This window comes from Echeneis naucrates, chromosome 6 (genome assembly GCF_900963305.1).
Source record: "Echeneis naucrates chromosome 6, fEcheNa1.1, whole genome shotgun sequence".
NCBI classification, from domain to species: Eukaryota; Metazoa; Chordata; class Actinopteri; order Carangiformes; family Echeneidae; genus Echeneis; species Echeneis naucrates.
In genome coordinates, this window is record NC_042516.1 from 16,055,772 (window position 1) to 16,076,911 (window position 21,140).

The 21,140-nt window shown below is 41.0% G+C and overlaps 4 protein-coding genes across 6 annotated transcripts; 1 reads left to right on the plus strand and 3 right to left on the minus strand.

Moving 5' to 3' along the window:
* Positions 1–4,696: 4,696 nt before the first annotated feature.
* Positions 4,697–7,315, plus strand: mfap5 (microfibril associated protein 5). Its single transcript, XM_029504143.1, has 7 exons — positions 4,697–4,779; positions 5,770–5,844; positions 5,956–5,988; positions 6,128–6,163; positions 6,276–6,363; positions 6,608–6,681; positions 6,779–7,315. The coding sequence occupies exons 2-7, from the start codon at positions 5,802–5,804 to the stop codon at positions 6,889–6,891; spliced, it is 387 nt and encodes a 128-aa protein (XP_029360003.1). The 5' UTR covers positions 4,697–4,779; positions 5,770–5,801; the 3' UTR covers positions 6,892–7,315.
* A 153-nt stretch (positions 7,316–7,468) lies between these two features.
* On the minus strand, positions 7,469–13,157 carry LOC115044835 (adaptin ear-binding coat-associated protein 1-like). Its single transcript, XM_029504121.1, has 7 exons — positions 13,027–13,157; positions 12,046–12,146; positions 11,547–11,651; positions 11,211–11,292; positions 10,996–11,104; positions 10,582–10,729; positions 7,469–9,037 (listed from the first exon to the last, which is right to left on the minus strand). The coding sequence occupies exons 1-7, from the start codon at positions 13,125–13,127 to the stop codon at positions 8,955–8,957; spliced, it is 729 nt and encodes a 242-aa protein (XP_029359981.1). The 5' UTR covers positions 13,128–13,157; the 3' UTR covers positions 7,469–8,954.
* An 831-nt stretch (positions 13,158–13,988) lies between these two features.
* Positions 13,989–15,930, minus strand: aicda (activation-induced cytidine deaminase). Of its 3 annotated transcripts, none has more exons than XM_029504128.1 (5): positions 15,811–15,930; positions 15,021–15,186; positions 14,590–14,872; positions 14,322–14,437; positions 13,989–14,203 (listed from the first exon to the last, which is right to left on the minus strand). In XM_029504128.1, the coding sequence occupies exons 1-5, from the start codon at positions 15,828–15,830 to the stop codon at positions 14,153–14,155; spliced, it is 636 nt and encodes a 211-aa protein (XP_029359988.1). In that variant the 5' UTR covers positions 15,831–15,930; the 3' UTR covers positions 13,989–14,152. The 3 variants fall into 3 exon arrangements, with proteins under 3 accessions (XP_029359988.1, XP_029359989.1, XP_029359987.1); XM_029504129.1 differs by having other exon boundaries at positions 15,021–15,097; positions 15,811–15,902; XM_029504127.1 differs by lacking the exon at positions 15,811–15,930 and having other exon boundaries at positions 15,021–15,257.
* Positions 15,931–18,427: 2,497 nt separating this feature from the next.
* On the minus strand, positions 18,428–20,920 carry nat14 (N-acetyltransferase 14 (GCN5-related, putative)). Its single transcript, XM_029504108.1, has 4 exons — positions 20,819–20,920; positions 20,235–20,402; positions 19,812–20,117; positions 18,428–19,721 (listed from the first exon to the last, which is right to left on the minus strand). Exons 2-4 carry the CDS (start codon positions 20,313–20,315, stop codon positions 19,278–19,280), a joined length of 831 nt encoding a protein of 276 aa, XP_029359968.1. The 5' UTR covers positions 20,316–20,402; positions 20,819–20,920; the 3' UTR covers positions 18,428–19,277.
* Between the last annotated feature and the right edge of the window lie 220 nt (positions 20,921–21,140).

Genomic DNA, 21,140 nt, shown 5'->3' on the forward strand with positions numbered 1-21,140 from the left:
TTTTGGATTAGAAATATTGTTTGGATAAAGCATACTGCTGTCTGGTCTCATTGTCTTGTCAAAACACACCCTTCTCCTAAAATGCTAAAAGATTTTGACACAGAAGGACAGAAGGTGATCAGGAACCTTTAAAGCTGCAAGATCTCAGCTAATTCAATTTCAAAACAAATGTATTACTCTAATAATCACCATATACCTCTCAAAATGTAAGAGTTAACTTGATAAACTTAGCAATAAAACATTTCTTGACTAACAGGTTTGAAAGGCTACAAATAGATTTATAAACATTTTACTTATTGCTAATGAAGGACAGCACACGTCCAATAAGGAAGAAGATCCTGCTGCCAACAAAATGCTTTATGCTTTATGTAGGAATATTAGCAACATTTAATTTGTGGTCAATTTTACATAAATAAATAAAAAGTACGACATGTAAATAATTCATAACCTCTAAAACTTTAATAAAAAAAAAACATTAGTAAAGTACACCTATGGAAAGCTGTGACATCTTGGACGTGGTCAGGCAACAGGTGTTGCCGAACAGAAGAGGCACATCTAAAATTGGACTGAACAATACGACCCGATAGTGATACCAACGTGATCCTCATCCATGCCCGCCTGATGCAAAAGCTCAGGCATAACACCTGCAGCACGAGGCATATATTCACCTTCGATTTTCGGGTAAATAATTCTGAAGGTAGAGAAGTGATATTTAGATATATTGTACTGTACACAATTGATGTGTTGACTTTAGAGCAGAGCTCATATGAAACGTATATGTAAAACTAGCTGACCTCCACACACGGACACTTGGAGACTGTTGTCCTACTTCTGTCACAGAAGATGATTATCAGTTGAAAAATTACAATGTTGACAACGCCTCCCGAAACGATGCGCCGCCATACCTGATGCTGAGTTTACATACGCCGTTACGTTGCAGTTAGTGACTCTGTGTCAGTGTGAATTTGCCACAACTTGGAATTTCCAAAATGACTTTTGCAACACATAGGATTTTGCATGAATTCTTTTGAAAACAAATGCAAAGACAAAATAAAACAACATTCACATTGCAGCACAGATAATATTTCAGTTTCATTTTGGAGTGGATCCCTGTTGGTAGCGAGTCGCTAATTTTCAGTACGCGCATATAAGTCAGTGTGCTAACCCTTGCTAAGGGCCACTCCAGATGGATTTATAAATAGACTTCAAGTCCATCTATTTACACACCATGCACATCATCACCTCTCTCTGACTATCTGCAGTCCACAGACCTCCAAATGCAAAAGTCAGGCTACCTTGGCGCCCACAGGCCTGTAACAGCACAATCTGATGGAACAGTATGACCCATCTCGCCTGTTAACTCCCTCGTCCCTGCTCTTTCCATGTGCGGCCCTCTTGCTGATTAGTTTTCCCTTTTTTCCTCTCGGGCCACTTGGGCCTCATTGTTTCCTTTCATCTTTGCTTCATCTTTGTCTGCCCTTGGATTCCCTCGCCCTCTGCACCTGTTTCTTCTCACGTCTCTGCTTGAACCAACAAAAAGCAGCTATCTTAAATGTGTCCAGTTAAAACCTTTTACGTCTCCTTCGGTAATGCCCATTTGGGATTGGCTGTTTACTGGGAAACAGAGATACAAAGCCCATGTGACATTCAGGTGGGGAGTTAATGGAAGAGCAAAGCCTGACAAATGGAAACACATGCTACAGACCACTGAGACAATATAGTGCCAACACAAAGATGTTGGTCGAGGTGCAAATCTGTTGGAGGGCTACGGGGACAGATAGCAGAGATTATAAGAACAGTCGGAACAAGGACAGCTATTCAGACCGCTTGTCCTTACAAATATCTAAACACCTGCAATGTCAGGGAGGTAAAGCTTGTTTTACTTTAAGACATCGACATATTTCCAAGATAGGAGAGGCCAAAAAACATTTGTGAAGATGAAGAACACCTGTTCTAATCTGGTAACTCCAGACACTTACACTTAGATTTATAACGTCATCTCAATTTCATGCTACCCGTTAAGCTCACTTTGCAGTAGATGTTCAACCTTTCATCTGCTCTGTTTACGTTTTTAAATTGATTTTCCATCTTATGTCTCCTATCACAGCCATTACCATATTCTGAATGTTTTGCTAAATTATGTTCAGCGCATGTATGCAAAGTCTATAGAGCAGGACCAGATGGAAAATGACATCGGTTGTAACAGATAGTTAGATAGATGTCTGATTAAAAAAAGATATATCACATGTCATGACAGCAAATGCAAAAGCTGATATTAGAGTCAGATTAATGGCCCAAGTAAAGCAAAAAAGTTCATTTGCCAAATGTTTGTAAGTGTATCCTCAGAAGGAAGCCAACTACTGGAGACATCACGTCCTGATATCTCTTGATATTATGACCTCGACATTCTCCGTCACACTGCTGCTTGCTGAGGTTAACGGCTTAAACCACTTACACAGGTTCACTGGAAGAGCCCTAAATTACCATATTTGCGCAGAGAGAACCTCTGATGAGACTAGATCTCTAATATATGTATATCTGTCAAGAATGAGATTTGCAATGTTCTAGTGGATTCAGTTGGTGCTTTGAGTTTGTTGTTTTAACGTAAAGGAAATATATCACTACGTAAAAAATGTATCAGCTGGCTGAAATGTGGAGCGGTAGGGTGAGGGAGGGGGGAGTGCTGGGGTGAAAAGGAGGTTAGAGAGAGTCAGCATGCATTGCAGAATTGGCATGTCTCATGCAACACCTTCCAACTAATAAACAAGTTGCGAGATTATCATCTGTTTACTATGTGGAATGATCACCTTAACCGTTCTGCGTTGTTTCAGTCTCCCTCACTTCCTGACTCCTCTTCTCCTCTCTTTTTTTTTTTTTCTCTGCTGTTTTCATCTGGGCTCCTCTCAGCTCTAGTTTCCACTCAAACAGGATCAGTGTGGGCAGAGTGGCAGTTTGATGTTTTCACAGGATTGATCTTCCCTCTTGGCTCCTCTCCACTTCTCTGCACTTCTCTTTTGCGTACAGAGCCTCCATCTGTCAAACTGTCACCACCTTTGCCCAGTCGACCTTGTTAGAGGCACCCTACAGGCGCTCGGTCTACAGCCAGTGTACACCCAACATGTCAGCGTGGTGACCAATTTTCCCCTAAGTAGTAATAAAGTATTTCTGATTCTGATTCTGATTCTGAACCAACTGGGCTGAGGGTGGCTTAGTCAGTTCAACAGGTTAAATATTCTGCGACTTGAAGGGTATGTGTAGCAATATTTATATGAGTGAAGTCCATGGAGGTCAGTTCAGAGTCAAGTTTCCCATCTCAATGCTGCTATAATAGTCCTAATGAAGAGTTTTGTTTCATCACAAAGCATCTCTACGAAAAAGGTCAGGAACTATGGTCATGACAATCAGGATATTTGAAGGATAACCTATATTAACTGAATGTGGTGTAACAAATGGCAAATATTTGAATGGAAATATTTGTCTGACTGCAAATATGTGACTAACTGACCAAGTTTTCTTGTAAGTCATTTTGCTGCATCCTATTCTGGTCATAGCTGAACCTATTTTGCACACATAAAACACTGAGTTGAGTGTCTGAGTTTGTGATGGTGCTAAGATTTATTGTTGATCAGTAATAGCAGCAGTAGTCTTCCATTATCCTGATATGCATAGCATCCACAAATCCCAGAAGAAATGTGGTTGCAATGGAGAAATCAGATTTAAGCGCAACAGATTAGCTGTGGTGGGGTGAAACGCATTTTTAACACAGCACTAGCGTTGTTACTGCAGCAAATCAAGATAACAACTGTGTTATTTTCTTGGCCTCATTTAGTCCTTTCCATCTAACTCAAACGTTTCTTGGAGCCAGTTCACTTCATTCATAGTAATGAGTGCTCCATACATTTAATCACTTGGTCTTTGTAGGTTTTGAGGACAAGGATCAAATTTGATTTCACCGAGTATTATATCTGAATTCAAAGTATTCTACTTGCAGTGAAGTTTCAAGAAAATTGTTGCAGAAGCATTAAAATGTAATTTAGCCAAGTATACAATCACAGAAAGGAGAACAAATGTATAATGTAAATTAGCCGTATATCCAGTGTACTTGTGTGTCAGTGTGTGTCATTCAGTGTTGATTACTCTGTGTGCACTGCCCCACCTGCTGGTTACATTAAGTAGTGCAAAAGTGTAAATTAAGGCCTGCAATTGGACATTTCTGTTATTTTGTGTCCTTTAGCTTCAGAAATCGACACACTCTCCAAACAACAGGAGAACAGAAAATGTATTCAGACAATACCTGGCCCGCTGATGTCCTTTAGCATGCAAACATCATGTCACCGTCATATGAACGTATGAAACTGAACATTACTTTCTATTTTAGTCCTTTCACATTTGTGTGTCCATGCAGAAGTAATGTCGTCTACATAAGGAAGAAGAAGAGCAGCCCTTCTTTTTGTGGATGCTGAAAGTGTGACTGTTTTGTTTCATGTAGTGATGAGAAACTGAAGAGAAGCAAAGACAATAAACACTGGAGCTGTATACGCTCCTGACAGAGGGTCTGACAACATGATTGTTAAAAAGATATGTGTTACATCAGATTTCATGCATACTAAATTTTTAACAGATTGGAGCAAAAAAAAAAAAAAAAAGAAAAAAAAAAGTAAAAGCCAGAAAACGATGATTGGAAGGAGGAGGAGGAGGGAGAAGGAGAGGGAAGGAGGGGGAAAAGGAGAAGACAAAAGATTCTTAAAACTAAAGCAGTTGTGGACGACCGCATAAGTTGTGAGTACAAGTTAATTATGCTTATTTCTCACCTCATTTTGACACATGCTGTAGGAAATGCACATAGGAACATCTGCAGGGGAAAGGTAGCTTACTTCCAAAGATATGGATGGAAGGATCTGTCCTATATATATCGATATAAACATGAAATGTTTAGGATTCATTTTTGAGTGTTCAGTGATTTACTTCAGCATTCAAGTTTTCAGCTAAGTGATGCGTGTGGCTGCATGCAGAGCTCGGTAAGTACAAGCAGTGGAAAACATGTCACTCACAAACCACTCAACAGGGGCATGCCTCAGGCTAAACCAGTCTCATGTCAGCGACTGCAAATGCGTGACTCTGGGAATATCGCTGCAGAAAAGACAACTTGTGACAAAACTGTCATGCTCGGACTGGTTCACGGTGATTACACCCTTAGCTCCAGATTTTCTATGAAAAGAAAGATGGAAAAGAATGTGCAACTGTAACAGAGGCGGGGTGGAGGGTAGCTCAAATAGGGCACAAAAAAAACACACATTCTTTTGAGAGAACTCACATCTTGGACTCCAAAGTTACCCTGACACATCACAAGAGGAATGACACAGGGAGGGAGAGGAGAAAAAGAAAGAGGGGACTGAAAGCAAGAGGAAAAACAGTTTCAGACACAGAAAGAAAAATGCTTTTCAGGTGATCTTTTCTTCAGTTGCTGTTTACATGCAGTCCAATAAACGCCAGAGTGTGTAGAACATATTCCACAGCAAAATGACATCAGGCTCTCTCTCTCTGTAATGTTGACAACTTGTCTGTTACCCAAAACATTGTGCTGCTCTCTGTGTTACTAGCTGGAGCAAAAACTGAAGGGAAAACATTACAGCGACCTGGAACACGGGGAGCATTTATATGCAGGGAGATTAGAGGAAACATAAACAGCACAAAAATCTGGAGAGAGGATATTGAACAGTTCCACTCTGTGAAATCATCCTGACTCTTTTCCTCTTTGGTTTCCTCCAGCTTGTAAAGCGTACCCCTTACAAGTTGAAGGAATGGGCAGTCTTCCAGTGGTCCTGCTCCTCTGCAGTTTCCACGGTAACGGTGCCAAACAGAACACACAAATCATCGTGTTTAATTACGGTTGAGTCGCTGCGTGTTTGTTTTTATGCTGTGAAACACTCCCCTCATGTGGTTTCTGTTCCACAGTGCTCACAGCTGTAGCCCAAGCCCAGGAGTCTGGTAATGCTCCTCATCTTATAAATCACACTTCAGATCAGGACAAGTTGTGTTGCATGACATCTGTAGGCCTGTGAGTCACTGATGTGGGTCACTGGGAAGATGTTTTCCCACTCATCGTCCTTTCTTTCCTTGTTTCTAGAGGCCACCGTAGCACCTGGAAGCTCCTTGCCAGCCAGTGAGTGATCTGGAGGCGACCTCTGAGCCTCATTGCTCTACAAAATACTCACACTAATGCAGGTTTTTCTGCGCATGGTTACACTGTAAAATATATCTCCTGTCTCCTGCAGACTGTAGAGAGGAGATGTATCCTTGCACCAGGATGTACTCAGTTCACAAGCCCATCAAGAGATGTATTGGTGGTCTTTGTTTCTACAGGTGATCTGCAGAGTTTACAGGAATAAACTAATTATAATTCCAGGCTACCCATGACTGCTTTAAATGTAGCAATACATTACGAGTGTGAGTTCACTCCAATACAGTGATTATCAGTATTGTTTTTAAAACTGATTTAAGTATATCACTTGATGTATCAATTTGCACATATATTGATACAACATTGTTGATCTACTTTATTCCTAAAAATTCTGATTCGTTCTGATTTTTCCTGTTTCTGACACAGCCTCCCTCGCGTCTATGTGATCAACAAAGAGATCTGCATGAGGACCGTGTGCCAGCAGGATGAGTATCTGAAAGGTGAGAATATCTGAATATCTTGTGTTAACAAGGTCTGATATGCCAGAGTGCATGATCACACACTTTAAGGAATCTCTGTGTCTTTTGCTTGCTGCAGCTGAGCTGTGCAGAGAGTTATCTGGGTGGCCCAGACGTTTCGAGAGGTCATCTAATAGAAAACGTTGTCGCAGTCGCCGTAGCAACCCCAAAACCTGGGCAAACAAGCCCTGATGGGCCCAGGATGCCAGTGTGACCACCAGTGAGGATGGAGTCCCTTAGAGAGGCAAAACCAGGGGCGTTGTCATAAAAACAGCCCATAACACCATAAATCCACTGCTCAACACCTGGGGGTCCTTTTCTTTCTCTCACACACAAACAGAAGCGTGCTGAGTTATAACTATATGTATGTATTAGTCTTTTAATTGTGTGTGAATACTGAAGGTGTGCTGATTTCATCTGTGTATTGTTGGACACAGATCATGTCTTCCATGGTTTACGAGCCATTTAAGGTACTGTAGTAATGGGCCTATAGCAGCACTGAGTCATTTCATTGTACAAAGAAAGACCCGATCTTTGGGATTGTAAGGTACTCATCGACAATCCAGCATTAAGTGCACTATTGTAGCCAATAAAGTATAACCACGTTCATTCATGAGCTCATTTTTTTTAAATGTTTTCTATTTTAAGCATTTTATTTTGAGAGAAAAAAAACAAAGAAAAATCATGATCATTAAGTGATATAATTATATTTTTCTTTGCATATTCAATATCATATACACTTACATACACATATATATTAAATTAAGAATAACATTTGGGAGGAATACATACAATATGAACAATAAACAAACACTGACAAACGTTGTTAGGGCTTTACACTCATACTCTGCGGTCCAACCAACATCCATTATCACACCCCTTTTCACAATCCATGTGCATGTGATATCAGTGCAACAAGATCCATCTCTTGGTAAATGACAATATCATCACAAAACACTGCATCAAACACAAACTTGGTCCTACGTTGAAATGGTCTGCATCAGAATACCATTAATAACATAAAAGTTTAACATAGAATTATACTTCACGGTTAAAACTTGTTCTTACGGTATAACATGCTGTCACTTAGGTCTACAACCTGCTCACCTTCTCATTAAGAATGAATAAGGAGAAGTCCTTCCCAGATTGATGAGGCAGGACAAAGACACAGGCCTATTCATTGAGTACGAAAGAGGTCATGACCTAAATGACTCACCAGTTCTCAGCACTAACAGCTGTGCTGACATAACGTGGACTAAATCTTCTTTATTTCCCCTTGAGGCAAGCACTTGATGACTGTTTTTCCCCTGCTTACACTCCATCGCATCCAGCATCTACACTTCCCTGTCTCTTTGTACTGATATACAGTGAAAACTATTCACGCAATGCCTGGGACCCATCCCAAGTGAATTATGTGATCAACAGCTGCATCTAAATTTGACATCTCCTCTCGTAAATATTATGCTGTAGAGCCACCCAGACCCACTAGAGAGTGCTAAAGAGCACAACTACACTGTCAATAAGTGACAGCCTAGCAGGTTTCTTTCAAGTAAAATCATTTTGCGGTAAACTTCGCAATATTCTGAATCTCCATTAATCTGCATTCAATGCAGCATTACTAACTACAAAGACAGACTAGACTGTCATTCAGTGCATATAGTCAGTCCCGCTGGAGAATTTGACAAAAATAAGCTACATTACATACAAATGGCAACACCAATGGCAATACTGATAATATGTACATTTAAAATAAATATTCTCTGTACATAGGATTCATTCATTATAATATTCTTTTAGTCTTCCTAATCAGATGTTTCCGATTGCGTTTCCTATTTTCCCCCCAACCACAAATGAGCAAATACAACATTGGTAGGAGGAGTAAATGGACAAAGGTTGTATTCAAACTGTAAAATAGAAACTACAGAGCTTGATTACATGTACAGAAGGAGAGAGGAAAGATAATCCCCAAGAAGGATGATGGAAGGTGACGGCCAGTAGTTCTGAATCTTTCTGACTGAGTCTGTGCTTTGAGGTGTGGTGCGTCTCTGGCTAAAACCAGAACAAATGCCAAGAGGGACTGAACTAAGCAAAAACAAACAAGTACAGGGGGATACCCTGCTTGGCAGGGAGAGATACTGGACCCCTTGATGGGGAAAACTAAGTTGCAAAAAGTGGTGCATAAGTTTACAGAGAAATATGATTGATTAAGCAGAGTCAACTTCTCCTCACTTTGGGAATACAGAGTCAAAGTCTTCCTACAGGTCTGAGCTGGCTGTGGTGGTGAAGTTAGATGGAGCCACTGAGTTGGAGTTACTAGAGTCCAGGTCTAACAAGCAACCTGGTAGGTTAAAAAAGAAAGAAAAAGAGTAACAATTTTTATTAATACATTCGCATGTTTAAAATGGAATATGTGATTTTTGAGCAATTTCAGGCATAAAAAAATTCACTGATAAACAAGGAAAAAAATCTTCGAAGCCTGAAAAATTGTATTTTGATAGAGGTTGGTTCACAACAATGATAAATAAAAACTTATTTACAATACTTATAAACAATGTTTCCACACTCAAGATTCCATACTAAGATTTTGAGAACACAACCTCTGAAACCACCTACTTCAGTGGAGGTAAATGGGATTTTAGTTGCGTTGCCCAAAGCTTTTGAAAGTTACATTCAAACTCAAAAGCAATGAGTCGTTCTCTTATGAACTATCTCATATTTAACATCCTGAGAATTCAAGACATAATTTGTGTGGAGAAAAACTGCTGCTGAAGCTGAAAATGTTTTTCAGTGTCCTGATGGCTGCAGATATCTCACAGCCTGTGAAACTGAAGCAGTGGACAGATCAGTTCAACTAGGGGAATACTGAAAAGGACAAGAAGTTTCATTTTTGTAAATAAATGTGATTTGACTGAAAAATCAAAACAAAACAAAACCTGCTACTTTAAAGAGGGCCAAACAGGATAGTGGTCTTTTCTTTTTTTTTTAAGCGGATTTAAAGAGTATTTTACAACTGGAGTCAATTTGTCATAGTTTTGGCTGATATTCCTATGGGTCAGCATTGCACTCAACACCTTCATTGTAAAGACTGTGGATACAAGTGCTGCTCTGGAAATAGTTTTACAACAGACCTCAGTGGGACCAAAGAAATATAAACTTTAACCAAAGATATAACTTTCCTCCGCTTCACATTGCCCATTTATATGAACTTTGATTCTGCCAGACTCCTGAGGCGTCACAGTAAGGACACATTTCATGTCCCACTGTCAGTGAAACTGCTGAGACTATCTCTAACAACCTGCATAGGTTTCACATGGGAGTAGGGCACTGGGATAAGGCATTAATAATGCTCCACCTTACTTTGTTACCATTTCCAAGACACTGCTTTGTATATGTTAATCAAGATTAGACTAGTTGTCTCAGAGGAAGATGGTGTGCTAGCTCATGGATGCTTTTGCCAAATGTTTAATAATGATCGTGATCTCTTAAAGCTGATAATGAGTGAAATCTATCCATCATTATTTAGTTACATTTGAGGGTCTTTGCAAAAGGTTTTATCTTCTTACGTCTTTACTTCTAAGTGTATCAGAAAAACAGACAAGAACTTCAAAGAATATTGTAATTGGGTGAATTTCTGTGCTCTGGGGTTAAAAATGTTTTCAGATACTTTATAAACAGGAAAACTATCTTTTTTTCATTGTGATTATTAAAATAAAGGAATTCATTTAAACATTTAACGTGAAACCATAAAATACGTTACAATATATAGGATAAATCAATATGAATACAATAAAGTGTACACAGACCAGCCACTCCCACACCTGACACCAGACACACAACACATTAAAAACGACTATCATTATCACATATACCGCAACTACCTACCAGTATCACTTCCCCCTGCAGGCGGTTGCGTATTATGATTGGTAGATCTGGATGAAGGGGGTGGCGCTAGCTTGCCCCCTGGAGGAGGTGGCAGAAGCCCAATGCCACCTGAACTCTGTGGACGAGACCTTTCCTTCTTTTTTGATTGCTAGAGAAAGTATAAAAGGGAAAAACAAAATTGGCTGAGCACATGCGGGTTTCACTTACAATACATCAAGGCATAAAACCTGATGGTTATAAATTCAAGCCAAATTGTTAATCAATATAAACTGTCACTCAGTGTGGTTAATTTAAATAGTACAACTTTGGAGAACAGACATAATTCAACAATGCTGCAAAACTTTGAAGAGATTTGCCACCAAACTCCAGTCAACATCAAGCTTACACTCATACATTTTTAGAAAATAAGGTCACCCCTATATTGAGAGTAATTGTTTGTCCTTCTTTGAAACCCAGGTCCAGTTTTGGAGTGGTGTCTGGAGCCTGTGCCTGCTTGGAAAGTTCATTTTCCTGTTTCACCCACCTGGAAAACAAGGATGAAGACAGATGTGTAAAGATTAAAGAGAGCTTAAAAATAGATCATATTCATTCACCACTAATTCATGACACACTACAAAGCAGCTGCATACTTGAAGTGGTCCTGAAGTGCAACATTGAAATCAAAGGCATCGCCTCGGTCTCCAAATCCAATGCCTATGAATGCACTGCGGCCTATGAGAGACATGAAGTCAAGAAACAAGGGTTAGAATTTTAACTTACCTTTGCAGGATTGCAAACAAAAACATAGGAAACCTCTTAGCTATGCACAATAACTTTTACTTTACAGTTAACATTTCCCAAGATGTAGTGCACTGATAAATTGTGGGCTAAATCCTCCCTGGACCACCCTATTCAAACATGTTATCCTCTAAATTATGAGCACATTTACAAAATATTTATTGCTTAGCAACAAACAGTTGATCCACCGTTGTCATCCTGGATGCGAAGCACAAAGTAACGGCTTGAGTCACTGACTGTTTCCACTGCAATGCCAGGGTACTCTTCCACTGGTGCCTGGGCAAACAGTTCCCCTGTAGAATAGAACAAAAAAACATGTTCATTATCTGTTTGGAAAACAATTCAGAGACTATTTGGATCATGAAAAAAAGAGTTTCTTTTCCAAAGCTGCCTAAGAAAGGAATTTTTCTGTTTTCAATGTTGGACACATTTTGTTAAAAAGAGCCAGCTTCCAGTTTTCGCATGTAAAATATGAGAAAAACAAGCCCTAAAAGTCCCTAAAATGCTTTGACAGAAACATCAGCCTGTTTGCTTCAAAATAAACTGCACGCTTGGATGTGGGCTGGGTCACCTTGGAAGAGATGAGTAACAGAGGATGATGGGAGACAGGAGACTACACAGTGAAATGATTTATGACAGCAGCAATGCCAGTAAACAATGGCGCTGTCCTGTCTGCTTCTCTCTCACCAGAGATTTTGTCCTCCAATTTCACGTAGGCCACTTTACCCCGGGCGGTTACACGCATGCGTCCCGTCCAGTCAGGAGCATCCAGCTTCCAATCAGCAGCTCTGACACACACACATACAGGGGGGTAACGTGAATTAGCTGTAGGTGAGTTAGTGACAGCAATTTGACAAGAGTAATGTTGACGTGGAGAACAAGAAAACCCAACGTTTTATTTTCTGTGCACATTTTTGTTTTCATGTCACTTATAACAAAGTGCTACACCCTGTTAGTTATTTTCTAAGATAATTGAACGTGACTTAAACGTCACACGGGCATCTCCCTGAGACTTAGGCTAAAATGTTACATCATCGCCCTTACTCACAGGACATATGGTCACTGGTTAACCAATCATGTGTCTCGTGGGGCCTGTGCTACTGTTTGGTTGGAGTCGTGTCCACTCAGATGCAGCTGCAGCAGGTTGAAGGGCCGGCCAATGAAAAATGGAGATAAACAGTCCAATGTCAGCTTTTTAAAGATCACCTGGAGCATCCCCTGTTCATGCGCAATAAACAGCATCGTCTCTGCTGAAGTGTCCTTGAGCAAATCTTCTTTGCTGCCACAGGAGTGTTTCTACTATATGACCTACTACAGAAAAGGTCAAGCAGGCGGAATATGAACCACGAGAGCAAAACTGAGCTCCCTAACTGCGTAAAACAAGCCTCTTTGAGCGGTGGAGGCATTAAGGTGTAGCCTCCATCTGCAGGTGCAAACCCCGAACATCGGCAGCGTGTTTCCCACCGTGACCTTGTGAAAACCAAGCTGTGTGTGTGTGACAGGCCGCTGCGTGAGGCTGCGTGAGGCTGCGTGACTCGGATATGTTGGCGGTCGGTAGGTCGCCGGGGCAACAGCTTCCAGCGGGCACGGCTCGCGGATGCTGGGTCGGTAATTAGGCCGCTGCGCCCCCCGCCACCACCCCTCCACCCCTCCACCCCTCCAGCTCACCTGATAGCCCGGTTGGATGCTCTCGGTGGGATACGGTAAACGTTGACTTCAGGTTTGACACAGAGAACGGACTCGTACTCGAACTGACCCTCGGTCGCCATCTTGACTTTTACCCGGTCGGTGTGCGCCGGCGGTGGTGACGGTGTGTCCGCGCGGCGTTAACGGCTGCATGACCGTAATAGACGGAGTATTTGCGCACACACTGCTGTCACGGATGCCCTTAAAGGAGCATTCCACCGATTTACACACGAAGGAGCGCAGCGACGAATGAAACCAAGAAGCTTTAAAGCCTCTCCATGTGCTGTCATGTGCTAGCATACATTGGTATTTCAAAGCTAACAAAACATTTCCTGGAAAAAGGCAATTCATCTGTGGCTTTCATATATTTCCAAAACACATAAACCATGTGGATTAAAAAAAATCTGTCGGATGGATGTAACGAAACGCTGAGAAGTTGTTGCATAGTTTTTTTTCACATACCTCCACAGTAAACGATGCAGGAAAGAGGAAGATCATCCAAATATTTAGAAGAGGACGGGTTTTTTGTTTTAAGGCATTAGGGTTAGGTGATTCACAAAACATTAGAAAAGGGGGACTCTTCAGGTACCACCTGCCCCCATCGCCCCAACAAAATGCTAATGCTAATGAAATACGCCGAGCTTCCAATTTCCAAAAGTAATTCAGTAGGCCTAGCGTGATCATATCTCCAAACGTTGTGGTCTTTGTCACTATTTAATCAGTGTTTTATAACTTTATAGCCATCACTATCCTGCCGCCCCTCCGAGTCGACGTTTATTTGTTTGTTGTTGTGCAGCCACGATTAACACGCCGTCAATCATTTCTGTCACTTTGGTTCCGGCTTCATTTTTAGCCAACCTACTTGCAAACAAAATATTAATATTCATTAGTAACGCAAGACCAAATCTAGTTGTGTATAATTTTATTTCACATTACCAGAGAAACAATAAGCAGCAGCGAGGTACAGTTAAAGCCTTGCCATAACGTGAAAGCATTTTTTTTTCTCAGTTGTTTTTCCACTCTCAGGGTAGCAGTTGTAGTGATGGACAAAATGTCTTTAACTCTGACATAATAATAGATCAGTGCAGCAGGAAGTCAGAAATGTTTTTCACAGTCCAAGAAGTTTGAAGGCATCTCTCAAATCCTCTGTTTCACATGGCTGAGAGATGAGAAAAAAAGAAAGAAAACATGACATTATTTGATTTTGAACAAGTCACCACAGGTGTGGCCAAACCTTCTTGGTTGTAGAAAAACATGTTGTAAGATTAATCCTCTACCTGGAGAATGCGTTGAAGTTTTCTGGCAAGACGAACTGAATTTTGATGCAACTCAGCCCAGGCTTTGAATTTGCTCTGATTTCGAGCCACAAAGGTCTGCCAGCAATAGAAAAAATCTGAAGAGATATATAAAAAAAAAAAAAAAAGTTGATGACGTCCAAAGGTCATTATAACAAGCTAAACAATGACTTTGCACATGGAATTTTTTGAGCTCAGTAAGTGTGTAGCTCTATATTTCTATTACATATACACAGATGAATGCCTCCACCTTTGTAACTCATGACTGTTATTTGCACTCCAGCTTTTTTTAGCATCCTCAAACCCTCTCGCTCCCGGCTGTCCTCTATATCACAGAAATAAAGGCGTGAGACAAAGATCCTGAGGCGAAGGTTGGGCGTCTTGCTGAGGAACTGTGCCAGCCTGAAGGAGCAGTCAGCACAGGGAGACCAGGAGCAGAACCAGGTGATGGAGTAACTGAGCTTCCTCTCTCCTGTCACTCCATACCCCCACAGACCAGGGCACAAGGCTCCCAAGTAGCGTAGGAACAGCATCTGTAGGAGAAAAAGTGGAGAAGCTAATCGGGATGTAATCATCCTATACTTAAATTTTTTTTATTCATTTGTTATTTTCTGCCCCTCTACTCTACAGACCTACCTCATATGCCCTCATTTGCTGCCCTATTTTACCTACATTACGTACCTCTGCATGACAGTTATTGCGATTGCGGAAGTGTCCAAAGTCAAAGGTCATGGAGTCTGGTCCCACTCGTCTCTTCACTACAAAGCAGAGGTATGTCTCATTCCGTCCTCTTGCCCAGCGCACATTTTTGTAATGGAAAATAAACTTTTTTTTGGGCAAAAGCACACTGAGCAAGAAAATAAGCTTTTTATTAGTTAACAGCATGTGATACAAGAACAACAATTGGCATTAATATAGCTTACATTAAGAATTTTAAAGATTTCTTTAAGACTAAATGCATTTACAAAAATCTAAATGATTAGTCAAAGATAATTTTATTGGTGTGCAGCAGAAACTTGGTTTAGGAGCTGATTTCCATTTTACTTTTTTATTATTCAGGTGACTCACACATGAATTCAAGTTTTATTCTAATAACTTAAATAATAAAATAAACTATAAAATAAACATGTAGAACCATAGGTTAACCATATATGAGCAATGGACGGTAAGGAGCCGCTTGCATTCTCACTTTCTCTCACTCTCACTTTCACAACCTTTCCCGAAACCAGTGCAGTTATTAAACACTCAATCAATAAATAAACCTCAGTTTAGCATGCTAAGGAGCATAGTGTCATAATTACTCATACAAAATTTCCATTGATAAATATCAGCTATGTGCAAAGGTTTGGTAGTATGGTAAATGTATCAATAAAAACACAACTTTATGTAAATTTCTGCCATATAATGGCACCATGTGCAACTTTTATAAAGACAAAAAGACATATAAATTAAATGAATCAGTTTCGCTCACCTGTCTAGCTTTGTAATCATTTCGAAAGATGCGCTTTGCTTTGTCACTCAGCATGCATGGGTAATACAATGAGGTAAATGAGAAAGACTGAAAGTGTATGTGTGTGTGTGTTAGTGTGTGATAGTGTGTGATGGTGTGTGATGGTGTGTGATGGTGTGATGGGGGGTTAAGGGGAAGTAACTGAGAACATATATCTCTAATCATAAACATCCTGCATACAACAGGGGCAGCTTCTGGTTGGGTGATGAAATTTAAAATGTGTTTGTCGGGCGTGACAGAAAAGAGATGGGTAAATTGTATTGTCTTGCTGCAACATAATTAAACCTACAAGTAAATAAGCATTCTGTCATTTTCTTTTTAAAGATAGCATGGTAGGTTTTAAAAACTCTTAACTTAACTTAACTTAAGTCCACATAATGTTAAAATGAGACAATTCTTTTGGGAGGATTAAAGGAAATTTCTCGAGCAGGCAAATTACACAACATACATTTTACAAAATAATCAGAGTGACCACGCACGAGAAGAGTGTTTTACGCAATTTGTAACCTTTGGAGTTTTTCATAGACGTCAGTATACTGTGCCAGCTGGCTGGAATTTTCCAAACACTTGAGACTTGTCCAGTCACAGGCTCCTCCACTTTCGATTTCCCACATCATCAAGTAAGAACCTCCTAGAAACCTTTTCACCTTGATTGTTAGAGGGATTGCCACTGACCCCTTCAGTTAACCCATTCCACCTATGTCGCCCACCTGCATCTCCACCCCTCTAGGGCTGAAGGTTTGGTGGAGTCTTAGGCGTTACCAGACCTTGGAGGACCTGACACCTACTTCTGATCTGGGTTTTCCCAAACTCTGTCAGGCAGGGAGCAGAACTGTAATCGACCTCCCTCACCCTATGTGTTTGCTAGTCTGGCTGGCCAGCTGAGTGACCACAGTGTGTGGATAAATCTCACTCATAAGCCTTTGAACCATCAGATGCTGTCATCCGCCCTTGCCAAATCAGGATGTGTATTATTTTGCTCTGGTCTTTTCTCTGCTCTGTCTGTTTTAGCTCTGGCCGCTCACTCAGTGGTACTACATGCAGCCATCCTGCTTTCCCATGACTCCCCTCACCCTCTCATGCACTCTGTGGTTTGGGGAATTCACCGTTTCCCAGGGTGGTTGTTTTTGGAGCTCATCTGTACGTGCATGTGCATGCGCGCGTGTGTGTGTGTGTGTCTGTGTGTGTTAAACATCTGTAGGAGCATGTCATTAACACAGTCTATATGTTATACATCATCTGGAACAAATTCACCTAATTTATCCTGTGATTGTGTGGTGCCTCAAAATTTAGAGTGATTCATGTCTATGTGTGTCTGTATGCCCAAAGGAACTTCACATCATATTGCATTACTCTGACAGTGCACTAAGACTAATGTCTCTGCTCATTTGATCTTGTGTGCATGTGTCTTTTCCTGACTTCAAGAGGCTGATCAAATGCCAAACTATATGAAACCACTTCCCACCCAGCTCTCTGGGTTTGACCACAGCTGACCAAGGTCATCTCACAGTCACACATGGACACTCTCATGCACTACCACCCCTCCTGTGTGCTGTCTGTGTGTGTGTGTGTGTGTGTGTGTGGTGGAGTAGTTCAATATGGCCAGACATGGCTGTGCATTTAGCCCATAGTCAGGGGCAGAAACCGGATGTAGGAAATGCCAAGTCATACTTTCCGAAACCCACCCGCCCACACCCTTCACACGCGCATACGCACACACACACACTTACACACAGCCATACCGTGCAGACGCACATGACCACAGTCACAAACAGACTTTCTTTCCAGTGTGTGAACTCACATCTGTTTCCTGACAACAATAATAGCTACAGATCAGGCAGGCAGAGGCCCTGCTAACAGGTGTCTGCTTTTTGGCAGTCATGAAGAAATGACCTGATGACCAAAAAGTGTCACAAGTGAAAATACAGCTTTTATAAGGTGGAAATGGCCTGACCACACACTTAGTTGTGCAGTCACAACTGAGCTCTGTCATCAAAGTTAATTAAAGGACACTGATTTTCCGCAACAGCTTGCATGATGAAGCGCTTGCAGTAAAGCATAAGCTTATATTTGACTTCACGTCAGGTGTGATATGCCTCCTTCCCAGACACATTAACATTGAACAAACATCTTGTGGTGTTTATCTGTGGCATGTTGATGCTACACCGACATCATCTGAGGTTAGCAGTAGGGTAGATTCGCAATGCAAGCGTGAGGGCTGCTAACCATATATAGGTTAGCCTCAGACTGGAGCTGTGTGCATTTCCACACTTAGATACATAAACTGCCATTCACCTGCAAACCACACACATTCATGAGACGTTTTGTGCTGTGCTGAAATCTGGATGCAAATGAGTTTTGAACACTAATATCAATGTGGATTTAAGTTGGTATATTAGGGTTGCAACTGACAGTTACTTTAGTTTCAAGTAATATAATCTATAGTCATCATGATTATTGAGCCAATTTCATATTTATGGATCTTACCACAGAGTTAAAATAGGGGAGCCCAAAGTTATTCCTTTATGATTTAGTTTTTATTTTGTTTTAGAAGCAGTTACGCAGTTGAGAGCATTGAACCTAAAACAACATGAAAAATAATGAAATACTTGAAAGCAGAAAGAATATGAAAATTTTAATCATAATATAAAGAAACACAAATAATGATATTGTCACTAACAGTCTATCAACCTGTTATTCAACTCATGCATATCACCATTTTCTCATCAGTGAGGTCATAATATTGAATTCACATTCCCTGATTGTGTAAAATTTTACACAGGAAACCAAGAAAAAAGAGAAAGCTGAAAACAAGTAAGGAAGCATTACTTTTTGCAGACTCATGAACCTACATACTGTAAATGGGGGTAAGCAGTGGCAGCCAAAGAGTGCAGATTCACATAAACCACACATACTTCCTATACAGTGACTTTACATCCTCCTACACATCTCTACAGCTCCACACACAAATACGTGCAAATAAGCATGTCCCCATACCATTTACTGTGTTTAGTTTAAAAAAAAATAAAAATGCAGGCATTTTCAGTGCAGACGTTAAAGGTAACCATTTTATTTCATTACAAATGATAGAGAACAGCAGCCCTGAGGCATTGTGATATCATTTTTGACTTGTTAAATAATGATCAGTAACTGGTTTTGTGTGGAAAATAAGACATTGTGCTTTAAAATAATAACAAAAAGGTAAACACTGAAGTAAAACTTATAAATAGAAATACACCAAGTAAATAAATACTGGCATAAAAAAACCCAAAAATTCAATAAACTATCAACTTAAATAATCCACTTGCAGTAATGAGAGTGTCGCTTTAAGAGATCCACAGTTTGCTCTTCTGTTATGACTTGTTTACCTTCAGCCTTTTCATGGCTCACTGTCAGTTTTTCCAATGTACGAGTCTATCAGCAGTCAGTCACAAGTCTTTGTAAAACACCTTATTGAGGGGGTATCCCAGAAAGCCTCTCTCTGGTGTTTCCAGCTTTGTTTCTTCATCGTTGTCTTCATCAGCCCCCTCTCCCTGTTGTCGATAGCCCAGTTTTGTGAAGAAGGCCGCCCCCACCTTGGAGGGATAGGGGACATGTGCATATATTCTGTGTGCTCCCATCTCCCTCTCTCTCTGTTCCAGACTCTGGACAAACAGTCGAGCTAGGCCGTCCCTTCGGTACCAACTGCTTGTCACCAGCCTACAGATCCTCCTGATGCCCGGCCGCCTCTCAGGCTCACAAAATATACAGCCAACCACTTCCCCCTCGCACTCCGCCACCCAGACCTGTCCTGCTGCCTGCTCCCTCTCTGGAGTGATCTTTTCAGTTGACACATCCTTGTTCTTGTCTTTGGATGATATTCTGCATCTTGGCTGAAAAAAGTAATTAGGGTACATGGCTGCAATGTTTGAACACTAGCATGAAATTATATGCACAAAACTAAACATTTCCAGTAGACTCACCCTTTTTGTTATTGGTGTCTTTCCACTGATCCTACAATAGGGATTCTGCAGTGTCTCTTCCTCTGTCCCCCGGTGGCTGCTGCCAATGTAGTCCCAGTAGGGACGGCTGCTGCCCAGAACCCCTGTGGACCTTGGCATGGTGATCTTGAGAAAAATGATTAGTAGGAAGACAGGAATAGCGAGGGCAAGGATAAAGGAGTGAACAAGGCAGCGTAGGATTGAGGAGAAAACAGCTAAGATGAAGAGGCAGAGTGGACGAGTGAGGATGTGGAGGATGAGACGATTTTCTGTGCCCTCGCAGCCCTCCTGTAAAGAAAACGATTTAATAGAAGTTCAAAAATAAAAAAATAAGCACAGTCCCCCAAAGGAGATGACTAGATAACCCAGATGAAGGCAGACTACACTTGAATGTGTCCTACAAACCTTGATAAGAGCTTTAATCATCTCTATGTCTTCCTCCTTCATCCTCCTCATCACAACTTGATCTAGCTCCAGCCGGACCATGTTTATTAATGCTCCAACAGTGGGTCAGCTGGCTCTACCCACAATGTGTTGCAACCTCCAACATCCACACAGTGATGCACCAGGAACCTAGAAAAACGCATAATAAGGAGAGGATCATAAAGGTAGCAGCCGATACTACATCATGCAGTTAATAATTGTATTTCTTTTAGCTCTGCGCTGACAGGCAATTTCATGTTGAATTTCAACGTTGTATTTCCAGCATTAATATTGTACAATGCACTAGACTTGACATACAGTGAAGCAGTAATGTATGATTACATCCACCACAGCCCTGAACAACAAAGGCAGATGAGGATTATGGCAGATTTGCAGTCGCATCTTTCTGCACATCGCAACCCATTCTAGCTGTCATCTTTACAATAAACCGAGATCATCGAAGGTGAACTCGTGAAGTGCAAAGACCTTGTTCAGATCCATATATGGTAACTATTTAGTGCTGCCGTTTCCTGACCTCCCTTCTGCACTAAAGCAGTCCCACTTACCTTCAGATTCAGCTGATAATAAACTGTGTGTAGCTGTTGTTTCGTCGGTGTGGCTTTCGCACGTTTCACAGAATGACCACAAAGTCGTATCTTGGTTTAAAATAGAGGGATTCTTAGTGCAAATGTACTCAGCTTTGTGTCCTCTTGCGGGTTTTCAATGCGCCCACTTAAGCCATTTGCGTACGTATAATCTGAGCTGCGTAATGCGCGGCGTAAGAACAGACCGACGGCGTAAAGGGGGGGTCCAAAGGCCCTGAGCTCTCTGCAAGGTTATAAAAACGGATTAAACTGAGCTAAAACTTAAAAAGAGAAAGAGAGAAAA

What these genes read in the sequence shown, in the direction of transcription:
- mfap5 (XM_029504143.1), top strand. Translation starts at nt 5,802, where the DNA reads ATGGGCAGTCTTCCAGTGGTCCTGCTCCTCTGCAGTTTCCACG. An exon ending in GCTCCTCTGCAGTTTCCACG is followed by an intron (nt 5,845 to 5,955) that starts GTAACGGTGCCA and finishes TCTGTTCCACAG; the next exon opens with TGCTCACAGCTGTAGCCCAA. An exon ending in GCAGGATGAGTATCTGAAAG is followed by an intron (nt 6,682 to 6,778) that starts GTGAGAATATCT and finishes TGCTTGCTGCAG; the next exon opens with CTGAGCTGTGCAGAGAGTTA.
- LOC115044835 (XM_029504121.1), bottom strand. Translation starts at nt 13,127, where the DNA reads ATGGCGACCGAGGGTCAGTTCGAGTACGAGTCCGTTCTCTGTGTCAAA. An exon ending in ATTGGAGGACAAAATCTCTG is followed by an intron (nt 11,652 to 12,045) that starts GTGAGAGAGAAG and finishes TCTATTCTACAG; the next exon opens with GGGAACTGTTTGCCCAGGCA. An exon ending in TCGCATCCAGGATGACAACG is followed by an intron (nt 11,293 to 11,546) that starts GTGGATCAACTG and finishes TGTCTCTCATAG; the next exon opens with GCCGCAGTGCATTCATAGGC.
- aicda (XM_029504127.1), bottom strand. Translation starts at nt 15,224, where the DNA reads ATGCTGTTAACTAATAAAAAGCTTATTTTCTTGCTCAGTGTGCTTTTG. An exon ending in AACAGTCATGAGTTACAAAG is followed by an intron (nt 14,438 to 14,589) that starts GTGGAGGCATTC and finishes ATATCTCTTCAG; the next exon opens with ATTTTTTCTATTGCTGGCAG. An exon ending in AACTTCAACGCATTCTCCAG is followed by an intron (nt 14,204 to 14,321) that starts GTAGAGGATTAA and finishes CTCATCTCTCAG; the next exon opens with CCATGTGAAACAGAGGATTT.
- nat14 (XM_029504108.1), bottom strand. Translation starts at nt 20,315, where the DNA reads ATGGTCCGGCTGGAGCTAGATCAAGTTGTGATGAGGAGGATGAAGGAG. An exon ending in TGATTAAAGCTCTTATCAAG is followed by an intron (nt 20,118 to 20,234) that starts GTTTGTAGGACA and finishes TTTTCTTTACAG; the next exon opens with GAGGGCTGCGAGGGCACAGA. An exon ending in AGACACCAATAACAAAAAGG is followed by an intron (nt 19,722 to 19,811) that starts GTGAGTCTACTG and finishes TACTTTTTTCAG; the next exon opens with CCAAGATGCAGAATATCATC.